This window comes from Kogia breviceps, chromosome 11 (genome assembly GCF_026419965.1).
Source record: "Kogia breviceps isolate mKogBre1 chromosome 11, mKogBre1 haplotype 1, whole genome shotgun sequence".
Classification (NCBI taxonomy): Eukaryota; Metazoa; Chordata; class Mammalia; order Artiodactyla; family Physeteridae; genus Kogia; species Kogia breviceps.
In genome coordinates this window covers 98,927,392-98,953,364 of record NC_081320.1, presented here as the reverse complement: position 1 = coordinate 98,953,364, position 25,973 = coordinate 98,927,392, and the positions used below count along the sequence as shown (strand labels likewise).

General features: G+C 51.4%; 1 protein-coding gene across 14 annotated transcripts in view; it reads left to right on the top strand.

The window, feature by feature from the left end:
- Positions 1-25,973, top strand: part of RNF144A (ring finger protein 144A) — a 112,319-nt gene that overhangs the window by 69,187 nt on the left and 17,159 nt on the right. For 11 of the 14 annotated variants that reach the window (XM_067008219.1, XM_067008215.1, XM_067008212.1 and 8 more), the window contains 4 exons: positions 7,261-7,406; positions 18,698-18,802; positions 18,941-19,001; positions 24,748-24,955. In XM_067008219.1, coding sequence (XP_066864320.1) covers positions 7,272-7,406; positions 18,698-18,802; positions 18,941-19,001; positions 24,748-24,955 — 509 coding nt within the window. In that variant the 5' untranslated portion in view covers positions 7,261-7,271. Of the gene's footprint in view, positions 1-7,235; positions 7,407-18,697; positions 18,803-18,940; positions 19,002-24,747; positions 24,956-25,973 lie in introns of those variants that run through there. The other 3 variants (XM_067008222.1, XM_067008220.1, XM_059079124.2) reach the window with 2 other exon arrangements.

Below are 25,973 nucleotides of genomic sequence, written 5' to 3'. Positions count from 1 at the left end.
CATCACGTCTGTGGTAAGAGACCCTAGGGCCTCTACGACGTGCGGAGTGGAAACCCTTACCTGCGCCTGACAGGTCTCTGGCTGTTTCTCCTCTGCAGAGTGCAGCTCGGACAGGCCGCAGTTCTCTCCGGTCCCTGGGCCCCTAGTTGATTGTCTCCTCTTTGCTCTTTGCCCTGCAAAGTTTGAATGTTGGGGAACACGTGACAGCGAAATGACTGAAAAGTAGCTTTTTCTTCCCTTTTTAACCTTGATGGTGTGTGGTTGTGCTTGAGAGCGTGTTTTGTGCTTTGTCCAGTGGAGCCCTACTGTACGCCCTTCTTGGGGTATCACCGTGTTCATTAACACCTGGAGACCCGCGCGGGGTTTGATGCTTAAAAACAAGCACACAAATCTGCCCAATTATATTTAATCCCGTGTTCCTCTGATTTTTAGTATCACACTTAATAGTACTGTTTGGGGTCAAATCTAAAAAAAATGATACAAATGAACTTTTTTACAAAACAGAAATAGGCTCACAGACATAGAAAGCAAATTTATGGTTACCAAAGGGGAAAGGGAGTGGGGAGAGATAAATTAGGAGGTTGGAATTAACGGATACACACTACTATATATAACGATCAATAAGGACCTACTGTAGAGCAGAGTTTACTATACTCAATATCTTGTAATAACCTATAATGGAAAAGAATCTGAGAAAGAAGGTGTATATATATATATATATATAAGTGAAATATAACTGAATCACTGTTCAGTACACCTGAAACTAACAACATTATAAATCAACTATACTTCAATGGACAAAAAAATAAGTTAAAAAATAAAAAGAATACTGCTTGGGGAAAACATGGTCTTAAAACAGATTAAAACCTTAGACTCTTAAAAGAATCCAGTTGACTCTGCATGTTAATAAGGATTTAAGTGAAAACAACAAATTTTTTAAAATAAACTTTTTATTTTAGGGCAGTTTAGATGAACAGATTTGGTTTTAAATTTAGCTTTAGGTTAACAGATTTGGACTTATATTTAGAAAGCTGATGCAGATTGCATAGGGAGGTACCATATAGAAGAGTTTTAGGTCTCCACCACTGCTGACATCCCATCCCCACCAGAGGCGCAGGTGTTACAGCGATGAACCTACACTGAGACATCCCTCCCACCCAGAGTCCTTAGCTTGCTCTATTAGCCCAGGCTGCCATAATGAAACACCGTAGACTGGGTGACTTGAAACACAGAAGTGTATTTTCTCACAGTTCTAGAGGCTACGAGTCCGAGATCGGGAGGCCAGCAGGGTTGGGTTCTCCTCAGGTGCTGGTGAAAGCCCTCTTTGTGGCTTGCAGGTGGCTACCTTCTCCCTGAGTCCTCACCTGTAGGCGAAAGAGAGGAGGGTGCTGAGATCTTCCTCTCTCATAAGGCCACAGCCTTACTGGATTAGAACCCCACCCTTACGACCCCACTGAACCTTCATTGCCCCGAAAGGACATACAGTCATCACATTGAGGGTTAGGGCTTCCACATAGGAACTTTGCAGGGGACATGACTTTGCCCACACCGTTGACATTGGGGCTGGCGCTTGGTGTGGGTTTTGGCAGATGTGTAATGACATGCATCCACCATTACAAATCATACTGATTAGTTTCACTGTCCTAAAATGTCCTCTGTTGATCCTTCTCTCCCTGACAGGCAATCTCTGATCTTTCTACAGTCTCCATAATTTTACCTTTTCCGGAATGTCATATAGTTTTAATCAGACAGTCTGTGGCCTTTCAGAGAGATTGGCTTCTTTCACTTAATAACATGCATTGAAGGTTCCTCCATGTTTCTCCATGGCTCGATAGCTCATTTGCCTTTAGCCCTGAAAACATGTTCCATTGTCTGGATGTCACACGGGTCATTTACCCCTTCACCTCCTGAAGGACATCTTGGTTGAGGCCACGTTTTGGCAAATCATGCATAAAGCTGCTGTAAATACCCACGCACAGGTGTTCGTGTGAATGCAAGTGTCCACATTAGCTGGGTGAGTACCTGGGAGCAGAACCGTCTCCTCTGCAGGAGAAGACATTCAGACGCCTTCCTGAAGGTTCACGGGGCCACATACGCTTGGATAAGTCAACACCCCCGCAGTCAATTTTCTACCCAGCAACCGTTCTCATGTTTCTGCTGTGACTGGCAGAAATTGTGAAGCTGTAGCTTTCCACCCCGCCGCCAACATGGAAGCACTCGGGTTAGGCCCAGGAAGCTCTGTGGCAGAACTGGAATTAGTTTGTCTACAGAGCCAGAAGGCTCCGTTCTCATGCAATCCATAGGGTATACAAAGGAGGTCTCGCAGGCTGGTTACGTGCCTTCTCTGTGTCTTGCCTTCCTCATTGTTGAAACTGGAATAGTAACAACTATTGAAGCCTCAAAGTCACTGTGTGGATACATGAAATAATGTATAAGATTGGATCACATAGTGCCTGATGCACATATATGTGTATGTAATGGGCTGTCTGCCTGTGGCCAGCACTGTCCAGCAGGATAGAAAACACTGCTTATCACTTTGGGGGCAAACTAACACAAGTGGCAGACGTGGTAAGGCCACGCCTCCCCGGAGGGAGTCATGGCAAAGAAGAAAGGAGGCTAATATGCGGAGTCTAACCCCGCACCTGGCAGACACAGGCTGCGCAGTGCAGCATTTTTGAGAGGTGGTCATGTGTGTGGGCTTCAGGGTGGGAGGGTCCTGGGGGAGATGCCATCCTGTGGAATCGTGTAGCCCAGTGGTTGTTAGACTTCACTGCAGATGGGAATTCCCTGAAAGGCTAGTGAAAACTCAGATGGCTGTGACCCCCCCCTGCCTCCCCGGCTGCGGAGGGACCACCGACACGCCTCCGCCGGCTCTAGGGCCGTCCTGAGAGTCAAAGTTGGGCAGTGACAGGCTGACAGCGGTTTGATGTTCCCTTCCCCTACTTTGCTTTGAAGGGGAGACAGTGGGTGAACAGGGGCCTGCAGAATCCACAGCCCCAGAGCCCGGGTGGGATGGTCCTGGCCAAATAAGCACATTGTACTTCTAAGACTATCTCCCTCAATGGGTTCTTTCCCCGTCTAGCTCTTTCTCATCCTTGTATACCTCTCATCACAATGCACCCTCTGCATAACCCAGTCGTGCTTAATAAGTAACTTGCCTTATAAACATTTTGAGTTGCTTAGATTGAATAATGCTTAAAATTGACCAGATGTTCTTAAAATAGTTTGTTGTTTCATTCGACTTGACATTCACATTAGGAAAACAAAGACTGTTTTTTTTCTCTTATTGTGCATTGTGATTTTCTTTGCCAATTCCTCTTTCAAGTTTGCAGCTGTTCAATGTTTGCAAAATCATATTCAGCCCATCCTGTGTGTCAGCAAGGTCGTGATGGGCTTAGACAATGTATCCATTTTTTTTTTTTTTTTTTTTTTTTGGTAAAATATGTCCAATTGTTGCTCCCATTGAACCATGATTGTGAGCTCACCTTAGAGAGTGTCTGCTCTGTAGGAAAGAATACTGACAAGATGCCAGGAGATCGTGTCTGACCTGCTTCAAGGCTGAGTCATGGGGCTGGGAGGTGAGAGGCTACGGCTAGCCTGTGCCCAGGGCAGTGGAGGCCACCCTGACTCAGGTCAAGTGGAAATCATGGTCCAGGAAGAAGAGAAGTGAGAGGTCAAGCCTTGCAAGTTGAACCGAGGGTCATTATAAACAACAAAGGAGCCAAGCTCAGAAGCCAGGGGAGAGAGAATTGTCTGGGGAGGAACCAGCCAGGATGGGACCAGTGGTCCAGGGTGAAAGGCAGTGAGTGGGTCCAGGGCCGTGGGCCTCAAGGACTCTGTCAAAGGGTTAAGTCCCCGATCTCTGCCATTTGGGGTGAGGTCCAGCCCCGCAGCACCCTGCGCAGCGGGTGATGAAGCAAGAGGCTTCTGAGGTGGTGGTGTTTGCGTCTTCCAAAGATGGCGGCCGTCAGCGTGAACTTCCTAAGACTAAGTCCATCTTACCATCTCTCAGTTTTTCTCCTCTCCTTGGTTCATATGGATTAATGTCCAAGCTCTTGAACCCAACACAGCCTAATGACCTTCACTTACCAGGAATGTTAAACATGTTCTTTCTCACTCACTCTTCACAAGTGTACATGGGAGGTGATGGTGTGTAAGTTTTATAGAGAGAAAAAAACCAAAGTTCCTTGAGGTTGAGTAATTTCTCCAAAATCACATGACCAAGTGGCAGAACAGGAATTTGGACCCAGGTCCACATGGGTGACATGGGTGACATGTCGTCTGCTGCTCAGTGCCCTACAGAATCTGGACCCCAGACCTTTTGGACAGTGTTCACTGCTGCTTTTCCCCAGCTCTCCAGGACAGAAAAGCCAGTTAAGCAACCTCTGTCTCCTTGGGGACATTTCTAGTCTTAAGCGACTTCTCAGTGCTTCCAGTAAAGGCTTGTGATCCCTGTTAGGGCTTAGCTAACATTCTGAATCAAAACACCGTTGACACTCTGTACTGTGAGCTTTAAGAGATATTAAGGATTAAAACAGAAAAAGGTGCCGAGAAACATACAGAAAAAAGCTTTGGCACCTGAGCCCAGGATCCAGGCAACACTGGACATTTAAGATCATCATAATAAGCATACATTCAAGATGCAGGGAGATGTTCCAAATGAAAATGAACTCAGGGACATGACCCCCAAATCACCTAAGTGTTCTGGTGCCCTTGGATTAAGGTCAAATGATCATGCTTGTTTAAATTATCCGGAAGGCTCCAACCCACCCCCAAATTACTTGAATTTGTGTCAGAGTTCTTTTCTAACAATGGAAAGTGCACTTACTTTAGGCTAAGTCGCCCACAGATATTAACTGTCCTGGGAGGGGGCTGCTGTCCGTTCCCTCTGCCCCGAACTCGGGTTTCCTGCCCTCTCACTCCCAGTGCTGACTTCCGCCAGAGTTCAGTAACTCCCCTCACTTGCTTGAGCTCTTATAGGTCAGGGTCTCCCCTGCTGCTCTGCCACCCTGACATCGGTCGTGCGCCCGGGCCGTGTGTCACTGTGCCTTATCTCCTCTGCGCGTTCCCAAGACCATCGCAGAGTCTCTTCCCCAACTCACACGTGCCTTCCCCGCCCCCAGCGCCCTGCGTAGAACCCACAGTGGTTCGTCCTATAGCTGAATGTTTGCTTAGTGACACCCGGTGAACTGTGACTGTCAAAACACGAGAAATGGATATAACTTTTTTCTAAAAAAAAGTATGAGGACAGCTTCCTGACCCTAGAAATAACTTGCACACCCAGCCCCTGACTGATTGGATCATCAGAGGCCTTCTCACAGGTGGGTAAACTGTGGCCACATGAGGCTCGTCCCAGGGGAAGGGGAGAGGGTTCACGGAGCATCGCCATGTGTGTCAGGCCCTCATGTGATCTCTGCTAATCCCGCACCAGCCCCGGGAGATGGAGGTTGTGGCCCCATCACACACATGAGTAGACAGAGGCTGACAGTGGTCAAGTAACCCAGCGCCCTACTAGCAAATGGGTGATCTGTTTGCCCTGGAGAAGCAGAGTTCCCTGTGCCCCTCCGGTGTTGCCTCCACACCCTGTTGGCTGGCGAAAGATGCTGGGATAGTTCTCTCTCTTAGTTTGGTATCCACCCCCTTTTCACCTGTATGAAACGTAACCTCCCCTGAAAACTCAAGCCTCATCTCCCCTGCGAAGTTCTCTTCGGAAGATTCTAGCCCAGGCTGGTTTCCAGTCTTCCCGAGTGCCTTGAGCACTGATTTCACACATAATCCTACACTCTGCCTTGTGTTAATCAATTAGCTTTTTATTTGGCAAAGGATGTTCCTGAGTTGAATCCGAAGACCGTAAGGTGGGGAGCTCTGCCTCATACACCTTGGAGTCTTTCCAAGATCCGAGAGCCATTCTGTGTACGTTCCGGTCATTGGTTGGTGTTGTTTTGTCTTGTTTTCTTTCCCTTCGTGTGGGTACCTCTGTCGTCATGCGTCCAGTCTTCTGCGGTACGTGTGGAGATGAACAAGACAAACCCTCTTTTCATGGCCTCACAAACTGGGGGGGGAGTGTAGGTGTGTCTTGCTATCCAAATCTTTTCATGCCTCAGTTCAGAGAGTGAGGTTAAGGGTTCAGTAGGGAAGGATACCAAATTCTTTAAATCAATTTAGGTCCTGAGATTTGGATAGCAGATAGTGAGAGTTTGGATGGCTGTGGATTTTATCTGAAATTTTAACTGAATCTTTCTCAGTTCTGAGTTTGGGGGGCAAGGGGGTGCTGGGAGAATAAAGCACATACTTACCCACCACACGTGCAAAATAAGTGTCGTAAGGCTTCAGTCAATTTGGAGGGGCCATGCTAGGGGTGAGGAGCCATTTTCCTGGATGCAAGAATTCAGTCACTCAACAGGAAATTATTGAGGCCACCGTGGGTCAAAGCCGAGCTAGGAGCTGGACATTCACACCTTCTCTGTTTTCCCCGAGCTGTAAACAGCGGACATCGGTGTGTAACATAGCAATAGGAGGATGCCTGCTATCAGGGGAACAGAGACCAGGGGTGGATGTGCACAGAGAATGTTGGGGAGGGTGGGGAAGTGGGGGTCGTTCCATGGATGATTGTGAGGTGTCTGTCACACACCGGGCGCTGTTGGATGCACTTGACCCACATAAATGAGCAAATCTGCCAAAGGGCCTTGCCTCCCTGAAACTTACATTTTAGACAGTCTTCCAGGACTTAGGAGGCAGTGGTGCTTGAGCTGCTTCTGGAAGGTGAGGATAGAAACCAGTGTGGAAGGACCGTTCTCCTGGGAGGGCACAGAGAGGCCAGAACTTCACCAACTGGTTTCCCTGGGATATCCCTACAGCAGACACTGGAGGACAGTTTGATCTGATCAATCACTATTTTAACAAAAGCTTCCTTCGCCGTGTTGCCAAGGTTCTGCCCTCCTGAGCTGGGTGCTTCGTTAGTGGACGGTGTCTTTCTCAGTACCCATCGGAGGAGGGGTGGAGGGAAGGATGCCGGCGGGGAGATTACTCTCCGTTTTGAATATTCCCATCAATACGGGAAAGGAAACACCCACAGACTCAGACAGATCGGGGACCTCTGGCTAAAACTTCTCAGGGGACCCAGCCGAGGACTGTGAAACCCCGGGCCCCTCAGTGTTCACTCGGCCACCCCCAGAGCCCCAGTTTCAGCCGGGAGTGACCCCTGCCTCGGTTCTGGTGGAGGCCACAAGGGTCTGATGGCTTGCGCTTCTCTCGTTTCAGACTGCTCTGCCATGACCCCGGCGCGGTGCTGGCCCACCTGGGACCTGGCCCTGGACCCGCTGGTGTCCTGCAAGCTGTGTCTCGGGGAGTACCCACTGGAGCAAATGACGACCATCGCCCAGTGCCAGTGCATCTTCTGTACCCTGGTGGGTCTCGCAGAAAACGCCAGAGTTTAAAAGAATTTCAGGATGAGCCTTCTTCACTTTTGGTTTTGGAGACGCCGCCATGCAGCCCTTTGCCCTCACTTTTACCCGGTTATTGGAGGGATTCTCCTCCAAATCAGTCAGGCTCCCAGAGCAGGTTCGATTTCAGGCACTCGTGGTGCAAAAGTAATCAGAAAAATGAGGGTGTAGGGTTTGTTTTCAGTTTGTCTCATTTAATTTTGCTTGGTTTTTCTTCCCGTTCAAGGAATACAAAAAAAAAAAGAAAAAAGTCCAGAAAAACAATTTTTCTTTAAATTGTGAAAAAAAAAAAAAGAAAAAAATCCAGAAAAACAATTTTTCTTTAAATTGTGAAAAACTGAAAAAGTTTCTGAATTTGACTACTGTTATAAATGGACTCTAGGGACGTCCTTCCCGTGTGCTGTTCAGATGTCTGGATTGGGTTCTGTCCCCGACAGCCTCCTCCGGATTTTCAGAGACTTCTTTCTTCCTGCCCCTATTTTACAGACCTTATTCTGTTTGTCTCTGTTTTCCAGACCTTGTCTGTTTGGGACCTATGTGCATGCAATAGCATCGTCTGCATTTTACAGATAAGGAGACGGAGCTTTCAGTCGTTTAAGTCTGGGTCTCTGACTTCCCTTTATGTTAGACACTGGCTTCCGGAGGGCACAGTCCTGCCCGCAAATGCCTGGTGTGCGGCAGGGCCCGTGACAGATAACCAGCAGAGGTGGCTGGGTTGAACTGCAGAGTCAGCCTCAGCCGCGTGCTTAGCAGCCGAGAAACGTACCTCATTAAAGCCCCAGGAAAGTAACTTCAACCTGGAGCACTGGAAGGTGCTTTGAGCTTTTTCTGAGCTGGGGAAGGACGGGAGGGAGAGAGCCCTGGGGGGAGGTGGGTGGAAAGACAGACGTGCGGCCAATGAACACAGAGAATTGGACTCGTTTTCATTTCTGGAGGATGAGATGGTCCAGCGTCGGGATGGATTAAAGAGTTCTCTTTATGCAAAAATTGCCTCCCCCTTGCCTGAAGGGAGGTTTTCCGGCAGTCTCAGCAAATCGGCTTGATTGCCCTCTGCAGATATGCCTGTAGGCGAGCTTGCTGCCACACTGCTGTCCCCTGCCCGCGTCGTGTGGGGAGGGCCGCACGGCACCACGGCGTCTCTTCTTCCACTGTGAGGCCGCCCATTCACCCTGGCATGCTTTTACCCAGCCTTTCATTTTTTGTCATTATTGTTTCCATTTCTAGAGCATAGTAGTGAAAATAAATAAGCAAGTCTAATTCAGATCAAACACTTAATTTAAGTCAAGGACTGTGAGTCGAGGAAAATAACATTGTTTTCTCAAAGAGGGGTTGCTGGGAACACTGAGAAACAGGTGACACCTGTGATTGTGTTTTCACAGCCATTTATTTAAAATTAAGATGTTGAGGCAGGCTTACTTGTGTCTGCAGCTCCCTGCAACGTGGAGCACAGGAAACACCTGCGTGTCGCAGACTGGGGGGAGGCGCCCATGTCCCCGAGGGCTTCCGTCACCTGCCGTCCCCTCTGTGTAGGCCTCAGGGCCCCCCAGCCGGCAGAATTGCCACTGTCTTTTTCCTGGGGACAGACCTGGGAAGGTAGGAAAGAGTGAAGAGAGAAAATTGTGCAAAGCTGAAAGGGGGGGGCGCTCTTCAAATAAAAAACTACTAGAGAATTGTGGGCTTTAGGTCTGAGGTAGATCGAGTTCAAGGAGGAAGGGGCTCGAGGGGAAAGCCTGGTGTTTGGGGTCAGGCGTCAGGGCACTGAAACGCAGGCTGTTGCTGACCTCACCCCGCCTTGTGTGCCTCGTCTGTATAATGGAGCTGAACGGAGTTTACCCTGAGGTTCAGGAAGGACATGTGTGAAGGAGTTGTCACGTGGAGGCTCAGATCCTCTCCATCTCCCTTCCGAGCTGGGACTTAGAACCTCGGGCATCAAAAGGAGCTTTGGGCGGCTTTCCCCAAGCGTGTGTCCTGAGGAACCCTTGTCCTCAAAGATGCACTCAGACGAACGTTGTGGTTCAGTGGATTGACTAAACACAGCACGCCGTGTCCCTCTCTGTACCCTTACCCCTGGGACGCTCTGGGTGCCCAAGAGCACGAAGAAAGCCCCGAGGAATCCACACGAGGGACAGCTGTTGATTTAACTTGCATCTCGGGCACCAGAAATGTGTGCCTTCCAGTTACTCACGTGGCATGACCCGGACACATGTTCCGGGGGATTTCCCTTGTTTACAGGGTGCCTGTTGGCTTTAGGGTGAGTTCAAAGGTCATGGAGAGCCTGTGCACGGGGCCGGTGGGGCGTGACTCAGGTAGGAGAGGGAGGCACTGGTCCAAGGGTCTCAGTGGCTGGAGGGACCCTCCCAGCCCTGTGCACGTTCCAGGTATGATGCTAAGCTCCAGGGGTTTGGAGATGTGACGCCCACCAGGTAGCTCAAACGGCCAAGTTTTGGCTGAGTGTGAAAATGAAACTTAAAGAGATAAACGTAAACTTGAACATTTGTGTGCAAAAATGTGAAACCTTCGAGTATGACCAAGAGTTTCTGTGCAAAAGTACTAGGAGCAGAGAAAGGGTTGTTGACGTTTAAGTCAAAATATGTCCTTAAAACAAGATCCTGCACTGAGAGCCAATCCCATTTCCATTTCGTCAACCTATGTTTCTGGTGGCCTGGGAGACACCCCGTGGACCAGAAGCTAAAATGTACGACGTTTTAAGCTAAAACGAAGCCCATCAAGACCACTGTGGTCTCCCCTATACCTGCAGCGTCCTGTAACATAGAACGTTGATGGTGTTTCCCTGCTGACGAAGCGAGGTCAGTGTGACAGCTCACAGCACTGGAGAGGATCTTCTAGTTGGAGGGTCGGTTGGGGGGGCTTGAGGCTCAAAGACGTGGGGGTGCTGTGGTTCCCCCCTCCAAAACACACGCCCCAGGGGTCGGGAACGTGGAAGTGTCTGTTTTCCAAGACCCAGAACTTCTGACTCTTTCCCTTAGTTATGTTTTCTCGTCCAGACATCCAGCAGGTGAGGAGATGGGCCTTGACTTGCACATCTTAACGTCCCCGTCAGCTTTGCACAGAGTGGATGCTCGGTCACTTCCACTCTTCAGTCCTTGTCAAGCGCCAGCCTGTGCCAGCTGCCCTGGGTGCCTGGCGGAGATGAAAGCCTCCAGTCTTTGCTCTCCTGACCCCATGTGCAGGCGCTAGAGAGGTCTGGGTTGCTGTCGTTGGGATGGAAAGGCTCGTAATCGCAGTATAAACAGAGGTATGTGAGCGCACAGAGAAGGGAACTCACCCGGCAGGCTTCCGGGGCTCATTTGAAGAAAGCGTGACGGATAGGGCCCCTTCAGGAAGGGCAGGCAAAGGACAGGGTGTCATGAGAGGGGCCGGAGCAGGAGGATTTTGCTAGGGTTCCCACAGTGACATAACTGGCAGGGACTCGAAGGGCATCAGGCCAGCAAGATGTGAATGTGCAGCTGTGCTTGTATGGTGACGTGCAGAGAGCAGGGCAGCCTTGGGTCCTCCCCCTCCCGCGTGAGGCCCGAGAGGCGCAAAAGGAGCAGAAGAAGCTCTGGGCCTAGAAAGTGCGTGAATCTTCCGGTGAGACCGGCTTCCCTGCAGGGCATTGTTTGCATAGATAACCACAGTTTGGACATTGTAGGAAGGGCGCTTGGCTGTAATTCACAAGTGTTGACTAGTTCTAGGGTCAGCCCCGCCGTTAACGGGGCGGAGGGTGGGTGGGGGTGGTCCTGGGCGAGTCCCTTTCCCGGTCTCCTCTGGTTCCCTCGTCCAGAGAAGGAAAATGGGGCTCTTCAGTGTCTGAGCTCTCAGGCTGCACGGACATTGTCACCTGCCAGTCCCCCTGCACTGCCTCTGCGTAGGCATTAAGAGCTTCAGGTGGCGTGAAGATCCCGCCCGTGACCCAGGAAGCCTGCAGAGCTGGGGCTCCCAGTGATGGCAACAGAATGGTAGCGGCTGCAGACGGCACGTCCTCACCCCGCACTGTCCACAGGTAGAGCGAGGGCATCTCTCTCGGTAACTTGTGGGTGAAGAAGACACGTGTGTTCCCAGGACACCCTCTGGCCTCCTGGGCTGTGCGGCCATCGTTGACCCTGCTCGCGGGGCCGGCGAGTCAGGGCACTGCTCACAGGGCCCACAGGCGTGGTTTTCAGGTTTATGTCTGGATTTAGGGTCCCTCTGAAACTTCACCTTGTGGGTGAAAGAACAGCTTCTCTCTGGTTGCTGGTGGTCTACCCCGTGCCTTGCAACATGGCCGCACTTCCCATAAGACCCTGCAAAATGGGCAGGATTCTCCATCTCCTAAAAGGGGCACCGCAGCTCAGAAAGACGGGAGGAGCTGCTCTAGAACGTTCACTGGGTCGGTGCCTTGACTCCGGTGCCTTTGCTTTTTGCACTAAAACCTGATGCCTGTGCGTTAACCATGCAGAAGAAAGTGCTGACTCCCGGGATCAGCTGTGCTGAAGGGCTCTGCTGGGAGGCATTTGCAGGCCGTGTCCTGGGTCACGGGCACTGGGCTTCCTTCTCACGCCCCCAGGTCTCAGTACCTTCCTACCCAGGAAGGACACTTGGGTCCCTCTCTCTCTCTCTCCCCGTTTTGTGCACTTGATTCTGAATCTCAAGGCCAACCTCCCTGTTCTCTTGCAGGAGGCCCAACCGCATCCTGCTGCAGTCAGCGTCCTGGAACCCTGCCCCATTGATGGCAAGACACCCAGATGGGCATTCTCGGTCTCCCCAGCCCCTTCTTATTCATGAGATAAAAGACAAGCAAAACTCTTGGTTTCTCCATTCGATGGAATAATCTTCAGTCGTTTGGAAAATCTAGACAGCTGGGTGAACAGAGTACCCCTCTATTAGAATTAGCCCTCAGGTACCACCGATTGCAAGCAGGTGCACAGGTACTGCCATTGTCACACCCTCACGGCCGCAAACTCATCCTATCCTTGCATCCCCTTCTCTCCCGTGCCTTCTTAAATTCACGTGCACACACACACAGATCCCACACAACTGCACACGAAACCCACTCATTCTACTTTCAGGAAGAGTTCAACCCAAGGTTTATCTGTTGCCTCTGCATTTCCGGCCTCCTGGACTTTGGTGCAGCGTAAAGGAATATCTGTTGAGTGGAGGAAACGGAGGACCCCTTCGTGTCCCTGACTCTGATTTCCATATGTGAACCCCACCCACCACAGCCGGCTCTGTCTGGCCTTCCCTGGGAGGTCTTGGTGATGGTGTGGTTTGGTGAAATGCTCATACTTGCTTCTCCGCCGCTTAGGAGAAGAGAGACCTTGTCCTACCCACACGGCGTCTCCCGCAGCTCCTTTAGAAGCCCGAGGGCGAGGAGAGCGCCCTCCCTGCGGAGGAGAGAATGGTGTCTTCTCCGCAGAAAGGCCCCAGGACCGCCGGGGAGCAGAGCACCGGGGTTACCTGGGGCGGGGCTGGCCGTGGGGCCGCACCTGGTGTTCAGCAAAGCCGAGGGGTCAGGGCTCAGGGGAGCTCAGTCCAGGAGACGGCAGATCCTGTGGTTTGTCAAGAGCAGAGGACAAAGAGGACGCGTAGATGAGAGTTGGCTTTTGCTTTCTGGGGGGTTTCTTTCGGTAGAAATTAAGTCTGAATTTCGTTGTCCGCTAAAACTTTTACAAAAGCAACCTTCATACTCTGGACTCCCCTGCCTTGGGCGAAGTCACATTCCTGCAGTCTGGAGCAGCGTCGCTGCCAGAACGTTCACCACGGGGCCGGCTGGGTGGCCTGCTCAGGTTTCCAGCCCCTGGTGGCATGGCGGGGGGGCGGGGGGGATGCATGAAGCATCCTTGTCAGGCGTGCTGCGCCCGGCGGTGGCTCCCGCCTCCCCGAGGACAGCTCTGTGCCGAAGGGCTTGCCCTCCCCGCCTGCGGAGATGCCTGGGATGCCACGCCGTGCGGCCGCTCCTGGGCGGTGACCTGAGGTCCACGCCGCCCCGGGTCTCCCCTCCTCTGCACGGCTGCCGAGCGTCCGTGTCCGCGCGGGGTCGGCTCGTCGTGTGTGTGAGCGCTCCGCTCCCCGGTTGTCGGCATCTGACTCTCCCTGCGGCGGCGTTGTTAATCCCTTGCTTCCTGCCGGCGCTCGCAGGCAGGCGCAGGGCCTGGAGAGATAAACAGCTCTTGCTTTCAAAGAGCCTGCCTTCTAATGGAGCAGGAATGAAAGCAGACCCTCGGTGATGGAGGCCGAGGAGATATGCCGAGCAGAACACGTGGTGCGTGTGCGGGCGCCGTGCCCGAGCACCGCGGACCCTGGGGCGCCGGCGGTAGAGGCGTCCTTTTCTGTCCGCCGGGCTTGTCTCGTTCCACACCGTGGAGGACGGGGGCTCAGAGAGGCACAGCTCCTGCTCCAGTCACACACCTGGCATTCCAGCCCAGGGCGGGGATTCCAGGGTCCTTGCTGTTTGAACACTGGCCCTGGGGGTCCCACCACAGTTGTTTGGACCTGCCTGCACGGACCGTTCGTAAACGGTGGATCCTGGTAAGCAGAAGCTACCCAGGCACCTCTGAGCACACTTTCTGGAGGCTTCTTTTGGCTGTTAGCATCGTCAGTAGCCAGCAGGCCTCCAAGGGAGAAAACAGATGAAATTCAGGCTTGCTGCAGACTTTACCTCAAGCAGAGGTGTCTCTGTGGCCCCAGTGTGGCAGAAAAATTCCGACACGGCGGAGGTACCTTAGCAGATCAGCAGCGCTGCCTCTGCCTTTGGACCAGGTTTCAAAGAGTTGGACGACAGAGTGGAAAACGAAAGGTCTGGAACATTCTGCGGCTCTCGACGGCCCGCCCTCCCTCCTCCTGCCCTTTGTGTGGTGGACGCTCCTTTGCTGGGACGTCTTGTCCCTCTGGCCGGCTTTCCATCTCTGCGATGCCTTCCTAACCACCCGCGCCCCTGAGGTGGGACCCCACTGGAGCCCCAGCACAGTGCGTCTTAAGGATCTGCACCCGCATCTTTTCCCACAGGGGCCTTGGGGTCTTGATGTCATGGAATGTCCTGGCATCCAAGCATCAGGGACACATAAAGACACAGTCTAGTCTGAGTCAGACTTTGCCACTTTAAAATGCTTTGTACTGAAAAAAAAAAACCCACAAAACCTCATGAGGTAACAGAAAATAAGTAATAAATGATTGCTTATGAAAGAGTTCTTGATTGGGGAGGAAGAAGGCAGGAGTTTAAAAAGACAGAACCCTCACCTCTTTGGGGTCAGGCACACGTGGGTTTGAGATCGAGCTCCTCCACTTACAGACTCCACCTCTGGGCCTGTTTTTAACCTCCCTGAGCTTTGTTCCCTCCTCCATAAAATGGGAGTGATTACCACCTCCTGAGAGCCTCCTGTTTGTTCTGTTGGCTAACACAGGTGGTGATTAACACAGGGTCCCGAGGCATTTGGTTACAGAGAGCTATAAGTAATATGACAGTAGGAAATATCAATGCATCAGTGTCTGCCTTTGTCCTGTATATTTTGACTGAGGTTTTCTCTGGCATTTTTTGGTGCTCATTTCAAGACATCTTTTTGCTATTAGATTGAAAAACATAGCTTGTGAGTCATGGCCTGCTTTATATCTGGAAGAAGCCTGGGCTTGTTTTCGATGGATAAGGTTGGTCAGACGCTTGGATACTCATTTCTTTTTATATAGTAAACAAATGGCTGCTTCCAGAGCACAGTCATTTTGCAAGCTGCATAGAGGCCTCTGCTAACGGCATAGGGCCTGCGCTCGTTGGTAGTCCTTGCAGGCGGGACGCGCTGCTCCTTGATACGTTCAGTCTCTTCAACAGCATCGTTTAGACTCGGAGGTGCCCCCCGGGTGTGTGCTTCACAGCAGCGCTCAGTGTTGCATTTTGTAAACCTTCTCTCACCGTGTACTTCTCCGCACGGTATTGGGAGCGTTTTCAGCATTTTATCAGTTTAGGGCATATTCCAGTGTCCTCCAGAGGCTCCATTTGGACAAACTTAACCGTAAAAAGTACAATAATGATCTTGTTGCTAAGGTTTGGATTTTTTTTCCACCTATGACTGTAAGACGTCTGTCACCCAGATAGACACACCGCAGGTAACAGCGGTACCTCTTACTTCGCTGGTCTGTGTGTTGCGAATTGTGCCAGGTGCTTTTGCATAGTTTCTTTCTTACCGTTGCAAAAGCCCAGCGAGATGGGCATCTGTATTCTGTAGTCAAGGGGGCTGTGGCCCAGGCTCATCACATAACTGGCCTGCGGCTCTGCCTGGAAGGGCAGGGACTCCGGGTGTCTCTGTAGCTCTGAAACCTGCGGTGTTTCTGCTCCTCAGCCTGTCCCCAGGCCCACGCGGGACATTCGCTTTCCAGTCACCTCCCACTGTGAACACACCTTGCTGTAGGGGTTCAGTGCACCACCAAACCATGGTGCCGGCTTCCCGAGGAGGTGCAGGCCTGATGGAGGCTCGGCGTGACCCCCACCCCCCCGCCCGCCTTCCTCCTCTGTCCCTCCCTCGTTCGGGGAAGCTCCCGTGTTGGTTTTGATGAGTTTACCTCTGAAACCTCTGCCATCTTGGGCCTCAGAGGAAGTGCCGGGACTAGGCTCATCCTTACTCAGTTCTCTGGAGCTCTCTCCATCATCATTGCATTGGTGAAACACAGACGGTCTGGGAAAAGCCTAAGTGCGGGGCCCGCGTGGTCACAGGGAGCTCGGACAGGACAGAGGATACAGGGCCCTTGGGTCACAGGCACCAAGGCTGCAACTGACACGTGCGTTCTGTTCAGCGCTCTCGGGAGAGGCTGTAGGAGATGGGTCTTTTCGAGGATTACCGGTTACCTTGGTTTCTATTGTTTAAAGAAATTGCCATCTTTAGAGTCTTTAGTGAATGAAATATTCTGGTTTGCTAAAATGGTGCGAATTACCCATTTAGATCAGTTGTCATTTATATATTGAGCATCACTCTTTTCCATGTAGTCTTCTAGACTCCTTCTCTTTTTGTTTTTTACTATAAATTTATTTATTTATTTATTTATTTATTTATTTTGGCTGTGTTGGGTCTTCATTGCTCCGCGCGGGCTTTCTCTAGTTGCGGCGAGCGGGCTTCTCATTGTGGTGGCTTCTCTTGTTGCAGAGCACGGGCTCTAGGCACGTGGGCTCAGTAGCTGTGGTGCGTGGGCTCAGTGGTTGTGGCTCGCGGGCTCTAGAGCGCAGGCTCAGTAGCTGTGGCGTACGGGCTTAGCTGCTCCGCGGCATGTGGGATCTTCCCGGACCAGGGCTTGAACCCGTGTCCCCTGCACTGGCAGGCGACTGCTAACCACTGAGCCACCAGGGAAGCCCTCGACCTCTTTCTCTTGCACAAAATTCTTTCGACCCACCATGAGGTAGGCTGAACCACCCTAAAATGCAGGTCCAGAAAATGAGGCTGGTAGAGAGGCAGACTCGTTCAAAGCACAGAACCAGTGGAAACTGCAGCTGGATCTGATTTTAGGCCCATCCGTTCCTAGTAACCATGCATTCTTATAATGAAATGGATTAGACATTTTGCGGGGGAGGAAGAGGCTTAGGAAACAGCTTATGTGCTTTTCTTTTCTTTTTTTTTTTTAATTTTTGAATTTTATTTTATTTATATTTTTATACAACAGGTTCTTATTAGTCATCAATTTTATGCACAGCAGTGTCTACGTGTCAGTCCCAATCGCCCAATTCATCCCATCACCACACCCCCTGCCACTCCCCCCCCTCGGTGTCCATACGTTTGTTCTCTACATCTGTGTCTGTTTCTACCCTGCAAACCGGTCCATCTGTACCTTTTTTCTAAGTTCCACATATATGTGTTAATATAGGATATTTGTTTTTCTCTTTCTGACTTACTTCACTCTGTGTGGCTGTGTCTGTATCCATCCACGTCTCTACAAATGACACAATTTCGTTCCCTTTTATGGCTGAGTAATACTCCATTGTATATATGTACCACATCTTCTTTATCCGTTCGTCTGTTGACGGGCATTTAGGTTGCTTCCATGACCCGGCTATTGTAAATAGTGCTGCAGCGAACATTGGGGTGCATGTGTCTTTTTGAATTACTGTTTTCTCTGGGTGTGTGCCCAGTAGTGGGATTGCTAGATCATATGGTAATTCTATTTTTAGTTTTTTAAGGAGCCTCCATACTGTCCTCCCTAGTGGCTGTATCAGTTTACATTCCCACCAACAGTTTCTGTGCTTTTCTTGATGAATCGCTATGACACGTAATAGTGTTATTATAATAGTGGAGTGGTGGTGGAATTATGAGCCCCAGTGTTACACTGGGCTGTGACTGAAAGGAGGTTTGGAGATGCTGGTGAGATCTTGTGCTTGTCCCTTCACTGAAAGCTCTGGTTTCCCATGCTCTTTGAGTTCTGATGTAAGCGCTTCAGTGTTTGTCTCAGTCACATTTGGTGTTGAGCTTGCAACTAGGGAAGCTCATGACCTTTCTTCTACTTGTTGTTTACAAAGTGCTTTTTAAGGGAGTGTTGGATTTCTACGACTAGCAGACAGTGAAGCAACAGTAAACCGGCGTCGGGAAAGGCCTCCTCACTTTGGTATGAACTTTGCCTTGTGTCCCTCACTGATTTTTCTGACTTACTTCAGATGTCCAGGCAGACTGCCAAGTAGGGGAAGGTGGTAGCAAGGAATTTCCCGGTAAGTAAGGGGTCACTGAAGGAGGATGGGCAGCCGTACCTGGGTTCTCCGTGTGGGGTGCAGGGGCCACTTAGAGGCAGGCGAGGCTGGGTTGGAGTCTGGGCTCTGCCCTTGCTGTTGTCTGGGTAAGCTGGCAGTTCCTTCTTTGGTGACTCAGTGTTCACACCCGAATCATGACACGGTCACACCTTCCTGCGAGATCGTTCTAAGGAGGACGTGAAACAATGGCATAGAGGGGACTGAGCACGGCGCCTGACGTCTGATGTGTGTCTGAGGGACACGGCTTCCCTCCTTTCCTCGATGCCTCTGATCCTGCCCTGGGCTCACTGGCGTGGTGTTTGCCGAGGTCGGGCCCAGGGGTCCAGCCCGCATCCCTAGTCCCGGTGCAGACGAGGGGTACCCCGCAGATGTTTGTTGAGCGGATACAACCCCTAATTTGGTCGTTGCTATGGCTGCACGGCAAATATACAAAACACCGTATTGGAACAATGTGCTCGATTTCTCCTTTTCTTTTTTTCTTTAATACCTCACTGCTCCTTCAGCCTTAAGGAAGTAAAGATTGTTTACAGATATCTCTCTGTTTTTTCTTTTTTCTTTTTTTCAGTGCCTGAAACAGTATGTGGAGCTCTTGATCAAAGAAGGATTAGAAACTGCAATTAGCTGCCCCGATGCTGCCTGCCCCAAACAGGGCCACCTACAGGAGAACGAGGCACGTGCAGCTGGGGAAACTGGGGTGCAGGGCCACGGGCTCCTCGGCGGATCGGGGGTCGTGGGTTCTGTCTAGGCCGCCCTGGCCTTGGAGTCTAGCCCTCAGATCGTTAACACTCCATTTTCTTCTTTCCCTTAGATTGAGTGTATGGTTGCAGCTGAAATCATGCAGAGATACAAAAAGCTACAGTTTGAAAGAGGTAGGTGCCCCAGTGTCTTCGCCAGTTATGATTCCTGTGACGGAATCCGGGTAACCTGGGGGACGGCTTTTGGGGATTGTGGCTCTATACCATTGGGCGACAGCAGAAGTCCAAACACTGATGTAAGTTAGACTTCTAAAGTTCGGCTGTCATTTGAATTCTCTGCAGAGCTCACAGTTGGAAGGCCTCTGCCGGGGATCTAGTTAGGAGCAGGAAAGATTCGAGAACCACAGCTTGCTTCTAGGGGGTTGGGATTTTGGGGGGTAGTTTAAAGAGACCCGCACGGGGCATTATTCTCCAGCCAGGTTAAGGCCTGACAGCCTGAGAACTAATTCTTAGACCTCCGGAGAATTTAAAAGACACCAAGGCCCGGAAGCAAGTCCCGAGGTCAGGTAGGGTGGAAGCGTGGCGCCCACCCTCCCGCCTGCACGCACGTCCGTCGCCTTCACGGGCTGCCCCGTGCACGCTGGGACCACTGGGTGCTGAGTCCCTAGTTCACCGAGTCTCCCGACAGCCCGACAAGGTTTTCTGTTAACCTGACACCCCCAGAGGCTGACTGACGCGCCCTGATTTCCACCTCTGCTGGGTAGTGGGGTGGGCTGTGGACCAGATCCCCCGCGGTGCCCCGCCCAGCCCTGCTGGCCGGAGCCGGGCCGCTCCAGAGTTCAGACACGCTGACCGCCTGGGATGGGTCTTTCTCTTTGCTGTCTGAAATACTTCAGGATCCTAACACGGTCTTTTAAAGAGTCTGTGGATTCTGTTTGGCCTCGTTTTCATATATATTCTGGACCTTGGGCTCATCTGCAAAGGGACAGAATAAGTTACGGGTAGAAGGTGCTCTATGTGTAAAACTTCATGGTGAAGACGCCGCATCCGGATTGTAAAATTCTCAGCTCAGTTTGTGAGCCCTGAAGTTTGCTTCCCGCTCTCCCTGGACTGGTTCTGAGTCCTTGCTTGGATCAGGCATTTATTCGAGATGCGGCCCTGGGTGGCCTGTTTACAGGAAAACACCATCAGGATGGGAATGGAATGTGGAATAGGCTAGAGGAAAGTGTCCAGAGACTCTTAGTTTAGCTGAATGTGGAAAGTTTTCGTTTTCTTTTTTTTTTTTTAAGAAATGCTAAAGATAGCTGCATTTCCTCTTGAGGCTCACTTCTCAAGAAAAAAAAAAAAAAAAGGTAATGTGTGGCCGACCTAAAAAAAAGTCAAACAGGATTTTTGATGGCACTGAAATTTGTTTTCAAGAGTTTATTTATTTAAATGCCATATATTGTTTGGTTTGGGGCAGTTTATAGCTTAAATATAATGCCATGTGATACAAAAAAGTCAGTATGTGGAGCAATAACATTAATTTGGATTTCTGAGACTTTGAGCGTCTTCTGAAAACCTTTTCCAGTGGGAATCTTGACAGAAACTGGCAGTTATTTGGGTTACAAGAAAATGAACTTTCTATGACATTGAATTTAAAAACGCAGCTGGGTAAATATTCCTACATAATAATTTAAACTGTGTTATTTCTTCCAAACTTTAGCTTAGTCAAAGATTTTTTTTTCCTTTGCATAATAATGAACCCAACTCAACTTAGGTTAAAAAAATATCTCTCAAACCCATCACTTTAAAACATTTTTCTAGCATTACGTTCAAAGCAGCAAAAAACACAAAAAGGACTCGGACTTAATAGGACCAGAGACCGGTCTGAATGAAATGTTAAAATGTTAGGGCTAATAAAATACAGCTATTGATTATAGCTGGTCACTGAGCAAATTCTGAGACAGGATCAGTGAGCAAGTTTCCACGTGCTCTCTCCCTTTGAAATTCATTTTCAAATGAGGATGGTGACTGGATTAAAACTGACAGTTGCCATGATTTTCTGACAACCTTTAGTTACTACAAAGTCCTGTGGTTAAAGTTTCAAACACTGTCTTCCTGTGAACTTTGCATGTCTCATCTTACATCAGAGCGTTGATTTCAATCTGAGTTTCCCCACTCCTCCAGCCAGGTCCTTGGGAAGCAGGAAGCCAGGAGGGAGGCTGTGAGGTGCCTTCTGAGCACCTACTCTCCCAACTGGAAGACCCACGAGGCTGGGAACAAACAAGCTTCCAGGGAAGGTCCGCCGCCCTTGCCCACACGCCCCACTGGACTACACACGAGCTCCTATTTGAGCACCGAGCACACCACGCTGCAGGCGTTTGTTTACATATCCAGGGCAGTGAGAATGGACCAGTCTGAGTGGAGATGCTGGGCCCTTCGCAGTGTGCTTCTCAAAGGACACTTGTGCTCAAGAAAGAAAAACATCTTTATGTGGCACATGTAAACAATGGAATATCACTCAGCCATAAAAAGAAACGAAATTGGGTTATCGGTAGTGAGGCGGATGGACCTAGAGTCTGTCATACAGAGTGAAGTGAGTCAGAAAGAGAAACACAGATACCGTATGCTAACACATGTATATGGAATCTAAAAAAAAGAAATGATTCTGAAGAACCTAGGGGCAGGACAGGAATAAAGACACAGACGTAGAGAATGGACTTGAGGACACGGGGAGGGGGGAAGGGTAAGCTGGGACGAAGTGAGAGAGTGGCGTGGACATAGATACACCACCAAACGTGAAATAGTTGGCTAGTGGGAAGCAGCCGCAGAGCACGGGGAGATCAGCTGGGTGCTCTGTGACCACCTAGAGGGGTGGGATAGGGAGGGCGGGAGGGAGATGCAAGAGGGAGGAGATACGGGGATATATGTATATGTATAGCTGATTCACTTGGTTATACAGCAGAAACTAACACACCACTGTAAAGCAATTATACTCCAATAAAGAAAAAAAAAGGAAAGAAAAACATCTTTTAAAAGAGTCTTGGGCTTTTTGATAAGTAGAGCTATTAGGGAACTGCTTCATTAATCTATTATGAATATACCTTTGGGAGATGGGAGTTAAGGTGAGTTTCTTCTAGCGTGCCAGAAAATACACTGCTTGCCTTGTGTGAAAATATATACAAATACGTATATATATAAATATTAGATACAATATTTATAATAGTTATATCATATGCTATAATGTATCTAATGTATAGTATAAGATATATATGTAATACATAGGTAGACAGACACAGATGTGTATGTATATACACATCCTGGAAAGAAAACCTCTGCTGTTGCCCAGTGTGGATTTTCCTGTTCATCGCGTCCCATCTTGCACATCCGGCTGGCAGCCTGCATCAGCGGGGTAATGGTGTAGAATATTCTGATAGACTCTGAGGCAGGAGCCCAGGCTGTGCCCACAGGGACATGTGTGCCGGCAGTACGACGGAAGGGTGTTCTGAGCTAGCGGAGCGATGGGGCAGAGCGTTTGCCCTCTACGTCTCCCACAGGGAGTCTCTCCCATAGGGATGGGCGGTGCCATAAGGACACAGGTCGCACAGTGGAAGTCGTTACCATGGAAACCCTAACTGGGTCTCCTCTGCTGTGCACCGCTGCAGGATATGATTGGGCCTTTCATGAAAAGCTCCCCCCCACCCCACCCCGGCAGCCACGCGTGCCATCTAAGAGGGGTGGACGGAAGATGGCGCTCGGCCGTGAGACACAGGCAGAGACTCTGCAGGTCCCCTCCTGGGGTCACAGGCTCCTCAGAGCAGAAGCGGGGAGTGGTGGGAACTGGAAGGGTCTGGACTGGACAGTGTTGTGCCTTTAGGGGCAACAGCACTAAACACCTTGTCACGTTGGCAGGGACGTGCCTGCCCGTGTCCTGCTGTTGGCAGGCCGCGTGCTCACATCCCGCAGCACTGCCGTCGGGGGCCGGGCACAGAGGGGCCCCGTGATGCAGGCGCCGCAACCCCCGGCTCACCCACCACGCGCAGCAGCGCGGGAGGCAGAGCTCTCAGAGAAACTCCAGATGAGGGAGGGGGAGGGCCTCCCGCTGAAAGGCCCAGGGCCCTGGGGCAGCGGCCTTTGGTGTTTTCCCCGGTGCCCCAGGCCCCGGTGCCCCAGGCCGCCTCTGCATCCTTCCCCCCCGCCTTCCTCCTGCCTCCTCAGCCCAGGGGCCTGCAGGCCGCTGCCCCACACGCGTGCGTTCTCCCAGAAAACCACGTCCTTGGACCGGACAGCCAGAGACAGTCTTAGAAAAGCCAACACTCTCAGCTCATCACGACAAGAGCTGATTTTACTCCTTCGCTCACTATTAGGCATATCAGGAAGATTTTACCTTATTGTAAAGAAAAACAATGAAAAAGTATCACATTTTCCTGAACGCCGGTGTTCCTTTGTATTAGCAAGTCTTCTAAAGCTTCTGCCAGGCCTACCAATTCGATACTCTTGTGCTGTTGATTAATTCACCTTTTAAAAAAAGTTAGATTAGATTAGGAGCAGGCCAGCCACGCCCAGTGGGCCGAACTAGTACGGCCCCTGGCTTGGGCTTACAAATCAAGTTTTATTGGAACACTCATTGACGGATCAACACAACACAGATGCCTTTGTGCTACCACAGCAGAGCTGAGTAGTTGGATGGAGACCTCACGGCCCTCAAAGACTGAAATACTTACTCTTAGCCCCCGGATTGGATGGTGAGATGGGTTTTAGTCCGGTTCTACCTGACGGGAGCTCATTCATGGCGGACTGCATCCTCGTTGGATTGGGGGGCCGTGGCAAGCACACGGGGGGCCTGTTGAGGTGAGGCCCCGGCGCCTGCAGCTCATGACAGCCTCGGCCTGGTGGAGGTCCTAGTGCCCACAAACCCTGTCTCTGACGTGGGTGAGCCCACCCACCCTGGCCACCGCTGGTCACATGGCTGAGAAGCCTGCAAGCGCCTCTCACTGCTTCCAAGTTCCCAGCAAAATGCAGTCCATCCTTCGCAAGGGCGACCCTCAGTGGCTGACTTGGAGGCCTTTGAACGCACCCTGGAATCCTCTGGCCTCCCTCGCGGCGTTCTGGCCTTGCATCGGCGTCCCTGTGGGTTCCTGCCCAGCTCTCCCTCCCGCTGGCCTGCACTGAGAGTCCAGCCACGCTGGACAAAGGGTCCAAGGAACCAGTACGCAGGCTCGCGTGAAGGACAGCTCGGGACCGTTATTTAAAGAGATGCGAGATACGAAAGCAGATGTGAAGGAATGCGAGGGTTGTGGTGTTCTGTTTTTCAAAATCAGCTTCCTGACTGATTGCATCGAATCGGGCTTCTTAGTGACGTGGGCGTCCCTGCGGAGGGAAAGCCTGCTGCTGGAGAGTGAATTTCATGCAGTCCTTAGCTCAGGGCTTAGGTTTGAACTTGGGAGGGAGACAGTGTAAGTCAGAGGTCTGACCTTTGGTGAGAAGAAGAATCAGCCATCTCCCTTCCCTCTTTTCCTTCCATCCTTAGCCAGTATTTTGGGATGCCCGATGCACGTCCCACACTGGGCTAGGTTGTGAGGCTACGAGCCTGAAGGACGGGCCTGACTGCACGAAGCAGTGTCCCAGGGCAGGCGGGCAGGGAGCAGGGAGTGGTCCCTGGACCACGAGGCTTCCAGGATGTAGGGGCTCCGGAGCCACGAGGACTCTGGGGGTAGTTGGGGATCTGCCGTCCCCCCCCGTGAGTGGAGGGAGAAGTGGGGAGTGGCTGGGGGACAGGAGGAGCCAGGTGGGTCCCGGACCGTGAAGGGTATATCATGTCTGACCTTGATTTCCTTTTCTCCCTTAAACCCGTGAAGTCCGTGGCCATCGGTCTGAAGCCCCGCCAGATCCTTGGTCCTGCGGAGTTTGACTTGCTCGTTTCTATCCCCTGTGCCAGAGGTACTCCTGGACCCCTGTCGGACTTGGTGCCCAGCGTCTACCTGCCAGGCTGTGTGCCAGCTCCAGGAGATGGGGCTGCAGACCCCTCAGCTGGTGCAGTGCAAAGCCTGCGACACGGAATTCTGCTCCGCCTGCAAAGCCAGCTGGCACCCTGGCCAGGGCTGCCCGGAGACCAGGCCCATCACCTTCCTTCCCGGGGAGACCAGGTACGCTCGGGGCACAGAGCGCAGGCCGGGAGGAGGAATCAGGCTTCTCCCGCAGTGCGCCCCTGGGGGGGGGACAGGGCTGCACCCCCGTCAGTCTCCACGTACGCTCTTCCCTTGGGTCTCATTCAGACCTGGATTTGTTTGTCTGTTATTTATTTTTGAGGACTGATTATGTGCCCGGCACTGTGCCAGCCTCTGGAAATATAAAGTTGCATAAGAAACAGTAGACGCCGCCCATCCGGAAGGGCAAACGTATGGACAGTCAGTTACTATGCAGGGTTTTAAGTCCTGTGATACCTGAAGTGTTTCTAAGACTCCACTGTGCTGAAGATGATCTGAAATGGGGGTGCAGGAGCAGGAACGAGAGGAGGGGGGCCAGTGGTTAGAAACACCAGAAGGATCGCCAAAGACAGGCTCCTGGTGCCTGAGGCCAAGGGGGGCCACATGTCCCTGAAAAGGGGGGCTTGGCAGGAGGGATGCAGTAACCCGTGTAGCGGTTCTGCCCTCCCGTCCCCCGCCAGACCCTCAGCCTGGATGGCCAGGTAGACACCACAGCACCACTCTGTGTACCTTGAAATTTAGTGGGTTGAGGCATATAGAAATTGATAGTATTCAGCTGTTTTGTCCTCCAGTATCTGCAGTGGCATCTGGTTCAATCAGATAGAGGTGGCCCAGCGCCTGTGGAGTAAACCTCACCGTCCACCCGAAGGTGTCACCAGCCTGTCTTCCTCGTCCCCGTCTGCCGCCCCCGCCCCTCTCCCCTCAGCTCGGCCTGCCCGGGGGCCCTCGTGGCGATGCCGGACACGCCCCCTGTCCCCTGCCGCCTGCACCTCTGCGCTGTGCTGGAATGTCCCTCCTCCGCCCTCCTGCTTTCCCTGGGGACTCCTTGCCACCCTTGAGGACGTGGCTCATGTCCCCTCTTCTGTCAGGCTTCCCAGTTTCCAGGGCAGAGGGTTGGAGACCCATCCTCTGTGTCCCCCACGGAGATCGTCTGCACCGATGACAACGCCAGCCTTGT